This window comes from Ricinus communis, chromosome 2 (genome assembly GCF_019578655.1).
Source record: "Ricinus communis isolate WT05 ecotype wild-type chromosome 2, ASM1957865v1, whole genome shotgun sequence".
Classification (NCBI taxonomy): Eukaryota; Viridiplantae; Streptophyta; class Magnoliopsida; order Malpighiales; family Euphorbiaceae; genus Ricinus; species Ricinus communis.
This window is the reverse complement of record NC_063257.1, coordinates 20,531,048-20,551,057: the sequence shown is the minus strand read 5'-3', so window position 1 is coordinate 20,551,057 and position 20,010 is coordinate 20,531,048. Positions and strand designations below refer to the sequence as shown.

Here is a 20,010-nt window from a genome sequence, read left to right as displayed (position 1 = left end):
CATGATATTAGATTATTAATTTAGATAAGTTGATTAAGTATTTGGGTTATGTGTATTAAGCCTTAAGAATTAATTGAACCAATAGCTGAAGGTTGGGTAAATAGATTGGACTTAAAAGATACAATTAAAAGTTAGTACCTATATATGGTTAGTAAGAATTAATTTAGGATGATAAAACTAGTTAAGTAGGTGGTGGCATTGAGAGATGAATCTTGGAAATTGGAACCATGAGCAAGCTCATTTTACCTCTTCATTTCTCTAAAATTCGTACATAGCCAAAAACTCAAAATTTGGAACAAGAGAGAGGAGTGAAATACCTAGAAAAACTTAAGATTAAGATAGGATTTTACCAACTATTGAAGGAGCCAAGCTAAAGCTAAAGGATTTAAGCATATTAGCAACCTAAAAGCTGAAATTGGTGAGTTGTTACTTGAGTATTATTAATTTTTCATTAGGGTTCTTGATTACAAATTGAAAAAACTTCAATTGATGCTTTCATTGATTAATTAAAGGTCTGATTATCATGAATTAGTAGAGTATTGAATGATTGCATAGAGATTAAGCTTAATTTAAGTTTAAGTATGTCAAGATAGAAAACTGTCAAAATTCCAGCAACCTTGATGTTCTGTATTTTGGGCATAACATGGGTTATATAAGTCCAAATTAAGCTCAATTGGTGTCTATGGAAATTTTGAAGAGTCCACTATAACTTTGTAGTTTTGTGATTTTGCTATTTTTACCGTTTTGGTTGCTTAAATTGAGTAAACAGATTGCTGCTCGGATACAACTAGCTGTATGACCCTTGCTCAGTAATTTGAGAATAATTAAATCTATAGAAGTCGGAATTGAGTAATTCTTCTTGGAGATGAAACTAGACGCATAAGCGTATATGTCTATTTAATACGAGATTTTTGTATTGAGCCAAATTTGCCCAGCAATAAATATACTTTGGTACTAAATTTTGTCTAGAAAACAGAGATGTTAGAGATTAGTTTTATGCAATTTATTTGATGTTAATTTGAGTTAAATTGGTATATAACTAAATGGAAAATATTTATATGATATTAAAATAGTAATTGAGAGTCTTAGAGGAAGAGTTAGACCTATGAATTACAAAGGGGATGATCTTGTAATGCATTAGAACTAGCATTTACATGAATATTTGGAATATGCATGAAATGTGAATTGATGAATGTGTTAACAGGTACTCAAAGGCCTGGAAAGGAAGTTGTGGAGAAAGGAGGTTCTTATATGCTGAAGGAATAAGTGTATTTTGAGTAAGTAAATAGTTAATATTTGCTATATCCATATATTTAATCAAATGTTCTACGAATGGTTGTGTTTGATTAATATTGTGTTTTGTTTGAATGAATGAGATGGAAATGATTGGTGTTGAGTGGAACAATTGTTATTGCTTGAATATGATATAAGTAAAATGATTGAATTGTGATGTTAAGTGCATATGTGCATGTGAATGGTGGATTCCCTTGTGAAAAAAAAATATATCTATATATAAAAGCCTTGGGAGGCTAAAGCCTAGAGAGGCTATAAAAGTGTATAATGTGAGGATGAGGCGGAGCAGCTTACTTGTGCGATGGGTGAGGATGAGGCGGAGCAGCACATTAAAGGGGATCCATAAGCTGTGAGAACTAACCACAATTGTTGTATTGTATTTCTTCTATGATGGTTGTACTGAATTGAGTAGAATGGTATGAATTTATACCTAAACTATGAATCATGGTAAGTTATGTGATTGGGTGGAAATTGTATTAAGTGTATGTGATATAGATTATGTTGATTATTTATTTACTGAGCTGGAGGCTCACCCCTCTCCAAAATTTTTCTTTTCAGGTTTGTAAATAGTAGTGCATCCGTTGGTTGTATCCGAAGTCTAGCTTTTAGCAGTTTTGTCAGGTTGGGCCAGTTTTGTGGAGTCTCCTCCTGATGCATTTTGTATGCAGTTATGTGATGTATATAGAAGTGTGCCTTGTAAGGCATAAGAAGATGTTTTGAATACTTGTTAAATGATGTTTAAGTATAATCATATGTTTATATGTTAATAACCTTATGTCTTGATTCTTAACAATCTGCATATTGACCTATCTACATGTAGTATATAGCCTACGACGCTTGTATGTTTTCTGGCTAATGTCTATTGGTTAGCATGTAATGGGGGTGTTACATTCTACCTGGTTTAATGCCAGCCAGCCAATATTCAGGAGATCGTTTCCCTATACCCATACGTGTTTTTGTAGGTCTTAAAGTTATTGGTTTGTCGGGAAATATGCGTACCAATATTTTTCAACCGCGGCGTGCATTTTGTGTCATTACCCATCATCCCGCCTTTATTTGTCTAGATGTAATCCAACCAGGCTCAAGTGCCTGAAGAGCATATTTACCGAAAAAAATATGATTACCTCAAAAAGCTATTCTTATATGTTTACAGGTTCCGTCATTCCTATTGCTTCTCCATTAATGGTTAGGTTTTAATTTTATTATGGAGCCTCTAATTTGATTTGTTCTTGAGTCAATCTTCTCAGTCTTTATTGGCTCGAGGCTCTTGATTTTTTATTTTATGAATGAATTAGTTTCATTATAGATTAATTGGTATTGATGCTTTAGTACATTAGCCTTTATCTGATGATTCATAGACCTTACATATTGGAATCATAGATCATTGATATTTTTTCTCTCTTTCTTTCACCCTTCCATTTATCTGCATAATTTTTATTTTGATTTATAACTCCTAATCAAATCATATTGGTTTTTCTCTTATTTTTTATTTTATTTATGCAAAAAGGATTTTAATTGCTCCAATAATAAATAATAATATGAGCAATATATCATATCTTGAATGTTTCCTTCGATCCAGATAATGCAAAGCGATGAGTTGGTTATTAGTTGTATATTCATACTTATTAGTTCATAGTATGAGTCAGTCCTTTTTTTTAATCCTGAACCTAAAAAACCAACAAGTCACACACTAAGCATAGCAATTATATCAAATTATCAATCGAATTCTTTATTTTATGCAACAACTTTATAGAAATATAATTCGAATTGATTCTTTTTTTTATTATTAAAAAAAATCAAAGAGTTTGTCATTTTTATTTTATTAATAGATAGAATGTAAAGACAAGTCAAGTAAGGGTTTATTATTTTTTGTCTAGAACTGTCCAAATTTTTATGCCTAATACCCCATAAGTAGTTCTAACTATATATGAACAATAATCAATCTTAGCCTGAATGGTTTGTAGAGGAACCCTACCCTCTCTAATCCACTCGACGCGTGCAATTTTGATGCTTCGCTAAACACGACTAGCAATCTACAAGCAAGTGCACCTATCGAATGTAATCTAGCTATGGCAAGTATCAATGTCGTATCCCACAAGAACTGAGAAGCTACTGCTTTTACGCTATTCCATTTATCTAACTGATCAAAAGGTGGTGAAGATCATTAACTAAAAATGAATGAGAATGCAAATGAAAGCTAAATTTTAACAAAGAGAATGAAAGTTTGGAAAAGACAAGGAGATGAGTTAACCCAATTTTGGGTCCTTTTAGCTAGCCGGCTTAAAAATAATAAATTATGAATTGATTGATTAAGAATTGCGATCTATGGATAATTTCTTAAATGAATTGGCCTCTCTCTCGAGTTAACCAATTCCTAATCCTAAAGATCTAAAGTTAGAATCTCTTCTTAACAATTGATTTTAGAATAGCATTAATCTCTAAATTACCACTAATAAGAATGTCTAGTTCTTATTCCAGTAAGTTATTACACTTATCTCTAAGATGCAAATAAGAAACCCTGGTGGCCCCTGGTTGTTATTGTTCCTCCATCCAAAGTTCGGATGATTTCTTCATCCCGAAATATAAGTGTTGTTATACAGGTTGCTCTGTTGCCTAGGCTGACTGCCCATATAGTCTACCTGCTCAAGGTTAGTTGAAGAAGAAGCAAACATACCTCCCGACATACAATTACTATTGAAATGCGAGCCACCACAAAACTCACAACCTGCTTGAGCTTCTTGGACAAGCATCTAGAGTTGATCAATTTTCTTGGATAATAACTCGACTTTAGCCGCCAATACTGCAGTGGTATCCAACTGGTTTACACTCCTTTGACATCCCGTCCTGCTCCTAGTAGTGTGCCATTGGTAATTGTTTGTGGCCATCTCCTCTATCAAGCTTTGGGCTTGCTCTGGTGTCTTTTTGCTCAAAGAACCACCTGCAACTACATCTATCATCTGCTTAGTAGCCAAATTCAAACCATTATAAAAAGTGTGTACCTGTAACCAGATTGGTAGTCCATGGTGTGGGCAGCATCACAGTAGGTCCTTGTACCTCTCTCAAGTGTCGTACATCGACTCATCGTCAAACTGCACAAAAGAAGATATGTCATTTCTAAGTATAGACTATTAGAGGGAGGAAAGTACTTAAATAATTTTTTTTTTTACAAAGAATCCTAAGTAATGATAGTGTTTGGAGGTAGTAACTGTAGCCACCACTTTGCTCTATCCCTCAAAGAAAATGGAAACAAGTGGAGACGAATTGCACCGTTTGTTATCCCATCAATCTTGAAGGTATCACAAATCTCTAAGAAACTCACTTTATGCTCGTTAGGATCCTCATCTGGCAAGGCTCCGAACTGAACCGTTTGCTGGACCATCTAAATCATATTAGGCTTCATTTCAAAATTATTGGCGGCGATAGCTGTCTCATAATGCAATGTTCGTGTCCCCTCCAACGATGGTTTTGCAAAGGCATACATCATCCGGTCACTCTCGTGTATGGCTTTCCCAACCTAAATATCTTTCTCCTCTATGTTTAACCGCTTCCTCAACTGCCTGAGGGATCACTCTACTTCTGGTAGAGGGTCTACTAGATCAGGATTGGTGATATGCATTATTTTACACATGTTTATATGCCCAATTACTTCCATTTTTATGCATAATTATCTTATTTTATGCCAGAATCACCTGTGTTTTGGTTCCTTTCATGTTTCAGGTGATCATTGATGGACATTATCAGTAGTCGGGGGAGATACGTGCAATTACAGACCAGAATCCATCAAAATTGAGCAAAGGTTACCATTTCAAGATTGAGCACAGCTTGGACTCTGGCCGTGCTGAACCATAGACATTTGACCCTCAAAGTATCCTTTAGGCACAGTTTCGGGGGCCACCAAAGCCTCCATCACGGCCCGTGGGGGCTCAGCACCAGCGAGTGCACGGTCAGGGAGAAGACCTATTTTTCAGGACTTGTAGGTCCAGCACAGCCTGGACTCCGCCCGTGCTGACCAGCACGGGCTTGACCACGGCCATGTTGGGATAATTATATAAGCAAAATCAAATTATTTTGCTAGGGTTTGATTTTTTGACTTGAGATTTCACATACACACACGAACCATCCTTTTTTAGACTTCAATATTTGACTTTGGGAGACTATTTCACATATTGAAGGATGGATTCCAATGGTTTAAGCATCACATTGAATATCAAGAGTGGATTTGAAGGCATTCAAGAGGCAATTTGAGGTTCACTATTGAGATTTGGGGATTTAGGGCTGTTCATCTGACTTGAAGAAGAAGGGTGTACATGTTTTCAATTTGCTTTTTTGTATTTGTTCCTTGCTTTGTGTTATTTATTAGCATGAGTAGCTAGAACTGTTGAACCCATTGGGATTCCTTTGTTGTTGGATTGCATTTAATGTTTATGAAATTTTGATTACCAATGCTTGTATTCTTCTTATTTTTATTATTAATAAGAAATCGCATTATTCATGAGACGTGAATTGTGATGTTTAAATTGCTTTATGTAATTGAGAAGTTCATTTAGCAATTGGAAATTTGAATAGCAAGAACTGGTTAATAATCACTTAGAGATAAGGGTAATTGACTAGCCGGATTAAGAATTAACAACTCTTAATAATAGTGGATTTAATCTTAAGCCTAACCTAAAATCAATCGTTAGGAAGAGATTCCATCGTTTATGTTCTTAGGTTTAGGAATTCGATGTTCTTGAGAGGGAAATCAAATTCAATCTAGAATCCGCTCACAGGTAATCACAATTGGTAATCAATATAATCTATACCTTCACTAAAATCTGACTAGCATAAGTCCTATTAGGTTTTCTTTCTCTCTTTGATTGTTTCACTAAATCTTTGCAGACTGTTAATTACTTAGCTTGCATCTAGTTATAGAATAGTAACTTTATCAATTTTAGTAAGGTTAGATAACATAAGACGTTGCAGTAGTTCTAGGATCACCCTTCCCCGAGAATATGACCTTGATATTCGCCATTAGTGCTAGTCTGCATCGATAGGTTCATTGCCTTAGATTGTAGCTACATAAATAGCCTATCAAGTTTTTGGTACCTCTACCGGGGAACTTTTGTGTGAACTAGAGTGAATCTATGTTTGTGTTAATCTAGCCATTTTTATTTTCTATCTTTTCATTTCTTTTTATTCTTTATTACTTTATTCATTTTTGTGTTCTTTGGTTGCTGCCTCTTAATTTCAGGTAGTTTGTGACCAGGAGCTCTAATCCTACTCCTGTAGACTCTCTTGTTGAACCAGAGCGATCCCTCCATCTTTTGAGGAAGCGTATGCAAGAAGAAGAGGAGGTGTGGATAAAGATTAAAGCCCCTGTGAATAGACCAGCAAGGATGGAAGACAACAACCAGGCTGTGGATGAAAACAGGACAATGTACGAGTTTGCTAGACCTTCTCTTGAGGGGACATAGACGAGTATATTGCGACCACCTGTGGTAGCCAATATTTTTAAAATAGAGCTGAATGTGATACAAATGGTCCAAAATAGTGTACAATTTGGGGGACTGCCGAGCGAGGACCTAAACGCTCATATAGCCAACTTCTTGGAGATCTATGACACCTTCAAGATAAATGAGCGACTGATGATGCCATTTGGTTGAGGTTGTTTCCTCTTTCTTTAAGGGACCGAGCGAAAAGATGGTTGCAGTCACTCCCAGCCAACACTATTATGACATGGAGATCTTTGGCTGAGAAGTTTTTATATAAGTACTTTCCTCCTGCTAAAACTGCTAGATTGAGAAATGACATATCCTCTTTTGTGCAGTTCGATGACGAGAGCATGTATGATGCTTGGGAGAGGTACAAAGACTTGCTTCGATGTTTCCCGCACCACGGACTACCAGTATGGATGCAGGTTTAGACTTCCTATAGCGATTTGAACCTCTACTAGGCAGATGGTAGATGCTACAGCAGGTGGGGCCCTGAATAGTAAGACGCCGGAGTAGGCGTAGAATCTGATAGAGAAGATGGCCATGAACAACTACCAGTGGCAATCCTCTAGTAGTCGGCCAGTCAAGCAAGGAGTGGTAAGCCAGCTAGATTCCATAGTAGCCTTGGCAGCTTAGGTGGAGCTTCTGACCAAGAAATTAGACCAACTTCAGATGCCAGTTCATGCAGCACAGATAAGCTGCGAGTTCTGTGGTGGCCTGCACTACGGTGCAAACTGTAATGCGAGATGTATGTTTGTTTCACCTTCCACTTCTTATCCTCTATTATTTCTGCTGACCTTGAACAGGTAGATTATATGGGTAATGCACCTAGATAGCAGAACAAGCCCTACAACAATACATATAACCCCGATTGGCGCAATCATTCTAACTTTAGTTAGAGGAATAAAAATGCCCGGGGACCACCCGGCTTTCAGAGATTGCATCAGCAACAGCTCCAGCTGCAAGCTGGTCCATCCCAACTACCTCCACCTCAAGAGAAGAAGCCCAATCTCGAGGAGTTGGTGATGAAATTTGTGTCCTCTACCGATAATAGATTTTAGTAGACGGACAGCGCACTTAGGAATCAACAGGCCTCCATTCAGAATTTGGAGAATCAAATAGGCCAGATTTCTAAGATGTTGGCTAAGAGACAACTAGGGACACTCCCTAGCACTGCAGAGTCTAACCTGAGGGAGCACTGGAAGGCTATCACCTTGCGATTAGGTAGGCAATTGTCTAGTTCCTTACTTGTAGCTGATAGTGATGATGTTGTTGTGCAGGATGAGCCTGCTAGAAGGAGCTAGAGCTTGAGAAGATAGAGCCTGTGAGAGCTGAGGACAAGAAGAAGAGTCCAGTAAGAGAGTACCAACCACCTATCATAGATCCTGCTCGACTAAGGCACAAAAAGGTTGACCAGCAGTTCGGTAAATTTCTAGACCTTTTTAAACAACTACACATTAACCTCTCTTTTGTTGAGGCTATTTCGCAGATGCCGAAGTACGTAAAATTTTTGAAGGAGATATTGAGCAACAAGAGGAGACTGGAGGATTTGGGATTGGTGACCCTGAAAGAGGAGTGCTCCGCCATTCTACAAAACAAGCTGCCTGTTAAGAGGTGTGATCCAGGGAGTTTCATTGTACCCTGTGTCATTGGTGAATTACCTATTAGTGGTGCTTTAGCTGACTTAGGAGCTAGTATTAACTTGATGCCCACTAGTTTGTTTGATAGACTTGGCTTGAGTGAGCCTAAACCCACTAGGATGAGCATTCAGTTAGCCGATAGGACTATTAAGATTCCTAGAGGTATAGTTGAGAATGTACTTATTAAGGTAGACAAGTTCATATTTCCTGTTGATTTTATTGTCATGGATATGGAGGATGAGAGTGTTGTGCCACTAATCTTAGGTAGACCTTTCCTTGCTACATCTAGGGCCGTTATAGATGTTTGTAATGGGAAGCTCCAACTTAGGGTAGATGACGAGACTATCACCTTTGACTTAGCGACTTCCATGAGACATTCCTTAGACTATGATGATACTATATTTTTTATGGATGTCTTAGATGATGTTGTTGAGTCTCATATGTAGGGGATTTTGCTTGATGATCCTTTATAGGGAGATAAGAAGGAGTTGTCCAACGAGCAAGTGTTGGAATAACTCGCTTATTTGTTGGCTAGTGAGCCCAGCTGTTCTACTGACCTGTTTGTTTCTCTTGACAGGTCAGATGTGTAGAAGGTGAAACCTTCAATTGAGGACCCCCCAGTCCTAGAGTTGAAGGAACTACCCAAGCACCTGAGTTATGCCTACTTGGATGAGGCAAAGAGGCTGCCAGTTATTATGGCAGCAAACTTGACTCTTGAGGAGAGGGAGATGACGTTATCGTCTCTTAGGAAGTACCTACGGCCTACGCATATAAGATTGCAGACATCCCTGAAATCAACCCCAGTTTTTGCTCGCACAAGATCCTGATGGAGGATAGTTTCAGGCCAGTGGTGCATCCACAAAGACGACTTAACCCGAACATGAAGGAGGTGGTGAAAAAGGAGGTAATTAAACTTCTAGATTCAAGTTTGATTTATCCCATATCTAATAGCTCGTGGGTGAGTTCTGTGTAGGTTTTACGAAAGAAAGGAGGGATGACTGTGATAAAGAATGAGAAGGACGAATTGATACCAACAAGGACGGTAACCGATTTTTAGGTTTGCATCAATTACAGTAGGCTAAATGATGCAACCCGAAAGGATCATTTTCCCCTTCCATTTATTGATCAGATGCTTGTGCGTCTATCAAGCCATATGTTTTACTGTTCTTTTATGGTTTTTCAGGTTATTTCCAGATACCAATCGCACCTGAGGACCAGGAGAAGACAACCTTTACTTACCCCTATGGGACATTCACATACCGGAGGATGCCATTTGGTTTATGCAATGCACCTGCCACTTTTTAGAGATGTGTGATGGCAATCTTCCACGATATGATTGAGGAGTCTATTATGGTTTGCATGGACAACTTCTCAGTGTTTGGTAACTCTTTCTCATACTGTTTGTCTAATTTAGAGTGCATGCTTGCACGATGTGTTGAGGCAAATTTAGTTCTTAATTGGGAAATATGTCATTTTATGGTGAGAGAGGGTATTATGTTGGGGCATAAGATTTCACATGCGGGAATGGAGGTAGATAGAGCTAAGGTAGAGACCATATCGAAATTGCCACCCCCTAGTTCTGTTAAGGCTGTTAGGAGCTTCCTCAGGCATGCTGGCTTTTATAGGAGATTCATTAAGGATTTTTCTAAGATAGCTAGGCCTCTTACTCAATTTCTTGTTAAGGATGTATCTTTTGTATTTCATTCGGATTGCCTATAGGCTTTTAAGTTATTAAAAAAGTTACTAACCACAGCTCCTATCATGGTTTCACTTGATTGGGGGTTGCCTTTTGAACTTATATGCGATGCTAGTGACTATGTAGTTGGAGTTGTTCTTGGACAGCGGGTCGAGAAGAAGTTCCAGCCTATCATTTATGCTAGCAAGATGTTGATAGATGCCTAAGAGCACTATACCACCACTGAGAAGGAGTTGTTAGCTGTGGTTTATGCCTTCAACAAGTTCCGTTCATACCTTGTGCTATCGAAGACCATCGTCTATACGGACCATTCAGCATTGAGGTACTTGCTCGAAAAGAATGATGCTAAACCAAGACTGATTAGATGGATTCTACTCTTGTAGGGTATGATATAGAAATCAAAGACAAAAAAGGCGTTGAAAACTTGGCAGCGGATCACTTATCGAGGTTGGAGAACCCGAGCTTGGCGGCACTTGATGAGAGGGCCATTGATGATAGTTTCCCTGATGAGCATTTGTGTTCATTGCAGGTATATACTAATTCCCCTTGGTTTTCGGATTATGCGAATTATTTGGTTGTGAGGGTCCTACCAAAAGGTATGACATATCAGCAAAAGAAGAAATTCTTTGCTGACTTGAAATACTACATTTGGGAAGACTCCTTTCTATTTCGTGTTTATGCAAATCAAGTGATCCGACAATGTGTATATGGGGAGGAAACTCTCAAAATCCTTGAGCATTTCCATAGGAACCAACTTGAGGCCATCAGGCGGCCAATCATATGGCTAGGAAGGTGTTGGATGCGAGATTCTATTGGCCTACAATCTTTCAGGATGCAAGAACCTTTGTCTAGGTTTGTGATGCATGCCAGCGGTCAGGTAAAGAAAGACAATGGCAGTTGGATGAGTTAGAGGAGTGGCGTTAGCAAGCTTATGACAACTCCATAATTTACAAAGCTAGGACAAAGAAGTGGTGCGATCAACGACTAAAAGGCTCAAAAGAGTTCAAAGCTAGAGACAAGGTTCTCTTATATAACTCACGTCTTCGGTTGTTTCCAGGTAAGCTAAAGAGCCGATGGTCAGGACCATTCGTAGTTAAATAGGTCTTTCCATATGGCACAGTGGAGCTGCATCATCTGGAGGAGGGAGACTTCAAGATTAATGGGCATAGGCTGAAGCACTATCACGAGAACTCACTAGCAGTTGAGGAGCGAATGAACATGGTGTTTTGCCTGTGAGAGTAGTCCGATGTTGAGTCTAGGTAAAAGACTTAACAAAAAAGAAGGGCTTTTGGGAGGCATTCCCATATTTAGCTTTACATTTTCTATCAGTCGTTTGCATGATTGGTGGTAGTTAGAGCACTTGCTTAATTACTAAACTTAATTGTTTAAAGCTAGGTTTTTAATAACTTAAGTAAGATTTTTAGTGATTGGTGAATATTAGCTTCACTGTTTGATACATTTTTACTTGAATATTAGCCTGATATGGGTGGTTGGAGATGTCGAACTTGGAGGTTCAACACGGCCAGAGTCAAGGCCCTGCTGAAGAAGGATAAGGAAAGGCTTGGATTTCAGTGGTTCAACACGGCTTCCATGGGCATCACGGGTTGGAACACCAGGCCGTTCTGATCAGCACGGCCAGAGTCCTACCCGTGATGAATATGCACGTATAAGAGTTTGGGAATTGGTTTCCCACCATGGCTTCCGAACGCACCACAGGCTGCAACACTAGGTCATGCTGATTAGCACGGCTATGCGCTAGCCCGTGCTGAATATGCATGTAAAGCAGCTTAGAATTTGTTGTCCACCACGGCTACCGAAGGCACCACGGGCGGCAACACCAGGTTGTGCTGATCGGCATGGCCACACCCTTGCTCGTGATGAATATGCACATAGAAGCCACTTCAAGCTTCAGCATGGGCCGAGTCCAGGCCTTGCTGATCAACACAGCCATGCCCTCGCCCTTGCTGATCCTCGTGACTATAAAAAGAGGCCATTTCAAACCTCTTACAAGTTTCCTTCTCTAAAGTTCTAAGGTGCTTTCCTTCTTTTCTCAATTTTTCTTACCTGTCACGGTAATTTCAAGTAAGTTTCTTTGCTTTTTGCCTTTTATTTGGTTAAGTTTGAGTTCTTTATTTATTCTTTTTATTATTTAGGACATTTTGATATGGTCAAGTATTTTGATATGCAATTTTTGTTATCTTATATTCTTTGCATCACTTCCTTTTAATTGTTAGTATTTTCTTCAATATTTATTGCTTTGATTGGTTTAATTTTTTTTATTTATACTGCTCGAGTTTGATTTGGATTATAATTAGCTCATATTAGTTATTGCATTTGTGTGATTTTAATAATGACATGCTAAGTGTGGGGTCCAGGAGTAGTAAAGTTAATTTATGGTATTTTATTTTGATAAATTCATAGCATAAATTCTCTTTATTTGGTGATTAATATTGTGGGCCGAATGCCATTGGACATTAGTTTTCTATAGGAAATTGAGGCTTTAGTCTTAGTGTTAAGCCTAAAGCTTTTTGTTAATAAATTTCTAGCCGTTATACTGCTAAATTTTTGGTGGAATTTGTGTTAACTTGATTACTTGTTCGATTACTAATGATTGATTGTATTAGGCAATATGAGGGACCGAGATCAAGCCTGTCGCTAGAAACCACAACACGCTGCTACTAGCAAGCACTCGCATGCCGAGGGAACTTCTTCTTCTACTTTACCTTCACCTGGGCAACCACCAGCACCAGCACCCCCACCGCAACAGTAGCTAGTCTGAGCAAGAAGAATAACAGCTGCAAATCCACCCGCACCCGTTATGGACATTTCAAAATGCTGATAACGAGAGCTTTTTCCAAGTCATGAGATGGAAGCAAGTAATGGCCGGACGACGCATTGATTTGTATCCCTAGAGAGAGTTGGATTGCCTCAGGATGTTCGTGCACTGTTTGACACACTGCCTTACTCATGCTTCTTCGACATCATTGAGCCTACCTGCCACGAGCGCACTATTGAATTTCTAAGCACCTTCTTCCTACAGCAACAAATCATAAACTAGCATCAGCCTGATGCAGTTTACTTTAGACTTGGAGGAAGGGAGTTCTCAATGTCAGTTTCGCAGTTCAGGATGCACTTGGGTTTATAGGCTGAGCATGAGATCTCAGGCGAGGAATATCAGGGATGCATCTACGTCCACCCCATCTCGTATGACACCATGTGGGATTCAATAGTACTTAGGCCAGAACCGTAATATCCCAGTAGGTCTAAGGCATTTAGCCTTCCAAATCATCTCCGCTATCTTCATGCACTTCTAGCTTACACTATTACAGGCCAAGGAGATAGTTTTGGAGCAGTCACATAGACCGATGTATTCATTGTCTGGGCTATGCAACACCGTAAGAAGCTTGACATGGGGTATTTGTTTGCTCGTCAAGTTCGTTCCTTCATAGTCGACGCCTAAAAGAAAATGCATTACTGCTTTGCCCCATATGTGACTAGATTGGCCAAGAGATTGGATGTACTGGACGACTGTCTAGTTGAGCTTTCTCGGATTGGCGACATGATACCATTAGGGGTTAGACAGATGATCAACATGCAAATGATCACGACCACTCTACACCCACATGGCATTGAGTACAGGCTCGTCAGTACAATAATCAAGGAGGCTAGAGTGGCAGCAGCTCGAGGAGCTTAAGACCCTACTGCTGGGATTCTAGATGTTAGGATTCCTAACCCAGCTAGAGTATTTATGCCTACATCTGGAGCTTCCTTTTCTTACTCTGTAGGGACATCGAGTGCTCAGATTAGTGCTTTGGCTGACCGACTAGATCAAGTTTGTGATTTACAGTAGCAACACTATACTGAGTTTGTGCAGCACAGGAAGGAGTTTGGGTAGTTTCAAGATGAGACTAGGGCACAGTTCCGGGGGTTAAATGATATGCTCCAGCAGCTTATGCATGGATTGGATAGGCAGGCCACCCAGACGGACCTCATGGCGGAGTAGATACAAAAGATGGCAGATTCCGGAGCACAATCTCAGCGATTCATTGATGACATGGAGTTTGATTTAGTAGGTTGTTTAACGGATCCTATGCCACCACCGCCGCCCCCTCCTTCAGTGCCTTCCCCTACTCCTCACCCACCAGCCCATCCAGCCAGTGTGGATGTGCCTCCGGCAGACTACTAGTAGTGAAAAATTTGTGTTCTATTTCTTTTCCTTTTCCTTTCTATTTTCTTTCTTTATTTTTTATTTTATTATTATTTCTTTCGCATTTTTATTTTATTTTATTTTATTTTATTTTTGTTTCATCTTATTTATTTTAGTTGAACACTTTGCCTTGCCCCTATGCTATGAATATTTAATATGATCTTCACTCTTCTTATGTTCTAGCTGTGTCATATACCCACTTTTTCTAACATTGAGGGCAGTGTTCTATTTAACTGTGAGGTAGGAATCTGTGGTTTTATTATCCCTTGATTGTATTTATTCATATATGTTGTGTTTAAGTAATGATAATGGACTATTCTTAGGATGTTAGGACCTAGGTTCTTCATGTCGTTTAAGCTTAGTTTGTTCTTTTGTAAATAATGATTTAATTCACACACCTGTAATTGATTGTCTCTCTCGATTTTTGTTCTTGGAATGCAATTTCACTGTATTCAATATTTCACTTTGGCCGAGTTAAATCGGTGTTACTTGAGTTCTTTGCAAATTTTCAATCTTCATCTTTGAACTTTGATTATGCCAATCTCTTATACAATTTATGTGATGATTCAATTGATAACTCTAGGAACCAATTGCAAATTTAGCCACTTCACAAGGGGGAAAGCTAATGCGATTTTTATAATTATAATCATGTTGCAAGAAACAAAATGCGACTATCAGTTTCCTTTGCCAAAAAGCATTTTGACCATCATGTGAGAAGATCTGTAAGGATCAAGGATACACTAGGACAAAGTAGCGGTATGGAAAAAGATTTCAATTTGAAAAAGGATTCTATTGACAGAAGATATGGGAAAAAGCGAATGAGATGGGACAAAAAGGCTGCCAAGTGGCAACTTCAAATCCTCTCCAACCTGTTGCTGTTGGTCGCTTGTGTATCCATTCTCTTCCCAAGAGTACGTTGTACTATAATGGGGCGTCGATCACATAAAACTTTGTCTTTGTAAGGCTTCTGTAATAGCCTATCTAGACCTCTAAGAGAATGGAAGAGCCTTTGTTTTGCCATCATTGAAGCCTTAAAATATCGCTATATTCTCTATTTCTTTCTTTCGAGTTTTCTAATTGTTTGAATGGGGATGATATTGACTGTAGCTCCATTTTCGATCAATACCTTTTATTAAGGATGGTTTTCCAAGTTTACTTCCTACCCCCAAAGACCTTATAGTAGGGGGTACGTCCCTCGACGACACTCACCGGAACACGAACCGATTTTCGCTATTCTAGATTCTTATTGAGCGTAGCAAAATCAAGGTTTATGAGAAAGTCAGCGAAGTTTCTATGGTGTTCTACCTTCAGTGTCCAGAGGATCCATCTCTTCGATGGGTATAAAGGCTGGTTGTAGTGCTCCAAACCTTATCCATGTTGGTAGTCGCTTGTCTTATGAGTGAATCTCGATCTATATCTATGGCCTATTTGATTGAAGCTGAAGGCCTGTTCAAAAGATTAGATAGGTGGATGGAAGTAAGAAAACGGCTGGATTGGCTAGCTAGCTCGTGCAATAAAAAAAAAGTCCCTCGCCTTAGTAAGCTAGCTTTCTAAGCCTAGGTAGGACGTGGATCGATCATGACGAAAATGGACTTCTCCATAATGTAATAGAAGAGTCACAGTCCCTTCTCGACCAGACGAAGAAGATATGAATTCCATTCAGGCTTGGCTTTACCCTCCTATAGGCGCAAAGTTCATCATTCAGTTTTTAAACCAAAATTTGAGCATCCATTGCAAATTATGCTCATGATTTTTTATGTTTTAGTGTGCGCTGTACTTAATGTTGTTTCTAGAACTTGCTTTGTAATACTTGTTGAGGTTACATGAATTTTTGAATACTATTAAATGATTTAGGCAACTTAGGATTCACCACATCTGGCCAAAAGCCTACCCTTTGTTTCCATTAGTCAGCCAGTTTTGAGCCTTAAACTTTTCTTCATGATTTACACCTATACACTATATTTATACCATTCTCTACATTTGTCTTTTCTTTCACCCTGTATACTGAATAATTATATGTTATGCTTCTTCTTTTATGGAATTATAGTGCCTAATTTTGTTATAAATTCACTTAGTTCTTTTAATCATTCTTTGATGCTCCCTTCAATCCAAATTGTATAACTATTCTCATTGTTTATGTCATTAACCATGCAGCCTCTGTGTAAGCTGCTGTGGCATATAAAAAAGAAAAAAAGAAAAGAAATTTTTTTTTTCAGACTTCTTTCTTAGCTCTTTTCTCTTCTGGATTCAATTCTTTTGAGCATCCTCTACTTCAAATAAGGCTTAGTGAGTACTTTTGTTGATTCGGCATTCAGCTCCTGAAGCATTCATTCTAAATAATTACATGATTTTTCAGTATACTTTACACTTCTGTCCAAATTTTCTTATCTTTACCTTAGCCACATTTCAACCCTTGTAAAGACCCTTTGATCTTGGTATTCATTTATTCGCAATAGCGAAGATGGGATTTATGAGCAAGCTTATGGTAAACAGGTCTTGTGTAGTTGCATTGAGGGAATCTTTTTGTTTACCTGTAAACACTATGAGTGATTTGAGAGATCCCTGTAAGGCAATGGTTCCTGGTCTTTAATGCTGAATTGTTATATAAGTTGTACTTCGAGATGGTATTACTATAGCTTTTTGAAGGTGTATAATTTGTTTAGCTACTTGAGTTTCATTCTTTAAATGTTGAATAAGGTTAAGTTGTGAACCTTAGAATGGATTTTGAGGGGTGATTATTGCTTGTATATGTATTGAGTTATTGATTGCTTGGGGACAAGTAAAAGCTTAAGTGTGGGTGATTTGATATGCGTCATGTTATACATGTTTATATGCCCAATTACTTCCATTTTTGTGCATAGTTATCTTGTTTTATGCCAGAATTACCTGTGTTTTGGTTCCTTTGATTTTTCAGGTGATCATCGATGGACATTATTAGTATTCGAGGGAGATACGTGCAAAAACGGACCAAAATCCATCAAAAATTGAGCAAAGGCTAGCGTTTCAAGGTTGAGCATGACCTCGACTCTGGCCGTGCTGAACCATCGACATTTGACCCTCAAAGGTGGCCTTTCATCACGGTTTTCGAGACCACCACGGTCTCCATCATGGCCCGTGGTGGCTTAGCATTGGCAAGGGCACGGTTAGGGAAAATAGACCATTTTTTAGGACTCGAAGGTCCAGCACGGCCTGGACTTCGCCCGTGCTGACCAACACGGGCTTGACCATGGCCGTGGTGGGACATTTATATAGGCAAAAATCGATATATTTTGCTAGGGTTCAATTTTCTGACTTTAGATCTCACATACGCGCGTGAGCCACCCTTTTTCAAACTTCAATATTCGATTTTGGGAGACTATTTCACATATTGAAGGGCGGGTTCTAGTGGTTCAAGCATCACATTGAAGATCAAGAGTGGATTTGGAGGCATTCAAGAGGCAATTCGAGGTTCATTATTCAGATTTGAAGATTTAGGATTGTTCATCTGACTTAAAGAAGAAGGGTGTACATGTTTTCAATTTTCTTTTTTGTATTTGTTCCTTATTTTGTGTTATTCGTTAGCATGAGTAACTAGAACTGTTGAACCCGTTGGGGTTCCTTTGTTACTGGATTGCACTTAATGTTTATGAGATTTTGATTATCAATGCTTGTATTCTTCTTGCTTTCATTATTAATAAGATATCACGTTATTCATGAGACATTGTGAATTGTATTGTTCAGATTGCTTTATATAATTAAGAAATTCATTTGGTAGTTGGAAATTTGAATAGCAAGAACTGGTTAATGATCACTTAGAGATAAGGGCAATTAACTAGCCGAATTAAGAATTAACAACTCTTAATAGCAGTGGATTAATCTTAAGACTAACCTAAAATCAATTGTTAGGAAGAGATTCCGTCGTTTTGGTTCTTAGGTTTAGGAATTCGGTGTTCTCGAGAGGGAAATCAAATTCAATTTAGAATCTGCTCACAGGTAATCACAACTGGTAATCAATCTAATCTCTACCTTCACTAAAATACAACTAGCTTAGGTCCCCTTGGGTTTGCTTTCTCCCTTTGATTATTTCACTAAACATTTGCAGATTGTTTGACATTTAGCTAATCACTTAGCTTGCATCTAGTCATAGAATAGTAACTTCATCAAATTTGTTTAAGGTTAGATAACATAAGATGCTGGAGTAGTTCTAGGATCACCCTTTCCCGAGAATACAACCTTGATACTCTCCATTAGTACTAGTCTGCATCGATAGCTTCACTGCTTTAGATTGTAGCTACATAAATAGCGTATCAGGTACGCAATCGCCATAACATGAGCGCGGCATGCTTAATCCTCCACCAGGGCCAAGTCCAGCGAATGAGTGTGTCTGGAATACCTTTCAACTAAGAAATCCAGCCATCATGGTCTCGTGGGGTAATAATGGATCGAACTTGCACGTGCTTCAGGATAGTTAGTATCTAAAGCTTTTTACACAACCAAATCTACAAAAGAAAGTTGAAAACCCGAAAGGGTGGCTTAGGAAAAAATAAAGTATGAATTGAAAACCTGAAAGGGTGGCTTAAGCAAAAATAAAGTATGCTGAGTTGAAAACCCGAAAGGGCAATTTAGGCAAAAGTTAAAACAAAAGCCTGCTAAGTTAAAAATCCGAAAGCGACCCACTTGCAAGAGCGGAGCTCTACCAACTGAGCTATATCCCCCCGAGCCAAGTGGAGCATGCACAAAGGAGTCAGATGCTTATTCTATTCTTTTCTTTAGCGTAGTTGGGCCATCCTGGACTTGAACTAGAGACCTCGCATAGGCAAAAATGATAATAATAAAAGAATAGAGATTTGGTTGCATACCTACAAGAGGATGAGGCTGCCAACATACCTGATACGAATGTGGCTAACTTGTGCCAAATTCGTATTCAATTTTGATAACTTCACCAAGGATCGTTCACCTAGTCAAGCGAAAAACTCTAACTAACAAAACCCTTAAATAACTTGTACTTAAGAACTTTAATTATAACGAATTAAATGCTGTTTAACATAAGAAAAGTTTAGATTAAATTAAATTTGTAAAATACCAAGCCTTCAGTTGATAAATTCACCAAGTTCATAAAGAATAAAAGAAGAGAATTAACTCCAAACAACTAACCAAATACCAAAGAACCAAATTTGTAACGACTCAACAACTAACGAATCAGATTTAAAACACACAAGAATACAAACTAAAAAAATGAAACTAGACTTAATGACCAAGATTAAGTCTAAACACAATAAAACACACAAGAATAAGATGAATGAACAAAGAACTAAGTTTGATGAATGAATTAAACGAAAAGGATAGATTTGATTTATGTAGAATAAAAAACGTATTTAACACTTCAGAAATAAAGGAAAAAAATGAATTGGACTCTAAAAAATAGCAAAGAATATGAACTGAACAAAAAAATTACTCTAAATAAGAAAACGAATCAGAAAGAAGAAGAAAATAAAGGATTGATTATTATTTTTACGTGGCTAACTTGTGCCAAACTCGTATTCAATGTTGATGTCTTTGCTAAGGATCATTTAACTAATCAAGCAAAGAAACTCTAACTCCCAACAAGACCCTTAAATAACTTGTACTTAAGAACCTAATTATAAAAATTAAAGGCTATCTAACATAAACAAAAGTTTAAATTAAACTAAATTTGTAAAATACTAAGCCTTCACTTGATAAATT

General features: G+C 38.2%; 1 protein-coding gene and 2 non-coding genes across 3 annotated transcripts; 2 read left to right on the top strand and 1 right to left on the bottom strand.

The window, feature by feature from the left end:
* Positions 1-4,308: 4,308 nt before the first annotated feature.
* On the top strand, positions 4,309-4,415 carry LOC112534408. Its single transcript, XR_003078698.1, has one exon. It is a non-coding gene; the product is annotated as a small nucleolar RNA R71 (small nucleolar RNA).
* A 2,651-nt stretch (positions 4,416-7,066) lies between these two features.
* Positions 7,067-7,173, bottom strand: LOC112534405. The gene has a single exon (XR_003078695.2). It is a non-coding gene; the product is annotated as a small nucleolar RNA R71 (small nucleolar RNA).
* Positions 7,174-7,301: 128 nt separating this feature from the next.
* Positions 7,302-9,231, top strand: LOC125369292. Its single transcript, XM_048371308.1, has 3 exons — positions 7,302-7,361; positions 8,059-8,829; positions 8,995-9,231. Exons 1-3 carry the CDS (start codon positions 7,302-7,304, stop codon positions 9,229-9,231), a joined length of 1,068 nt encoding a protein of 355 aa, XP_048227265.1.
* Positions 9,232-20,010: the final 10,779 nt, after the last annotated feature.

What these genes read in the sequence shown, in the direction of transcription:
- LOC125369292 (XM_048371308.1), top strand. Translation starts at nt 7,302, where the DNA reads ATGGCCATGAACAACTACCAGTGGCAATCCTCTAGTAGTCGGCCAGTC. An exon ending in GGCCAGTCAAGCAAGGAGTG is followed by an intron (nt 7,362 to 8,058) that starts GTAAGCCAGCTA and finishes TGAGCCTGCTAG; the next exon opens with AAGGAGCTAGAGCTTGAGAA. An exon ending in TTATGGATGTCTTAGATGAT is followed by an intron (nt 8,830 to 8,994) that starts GTTGTTGAGTCT and finishes TCAGATGTGTAG; the next exon opens with AAGGTGAAACCTTCAATTGA.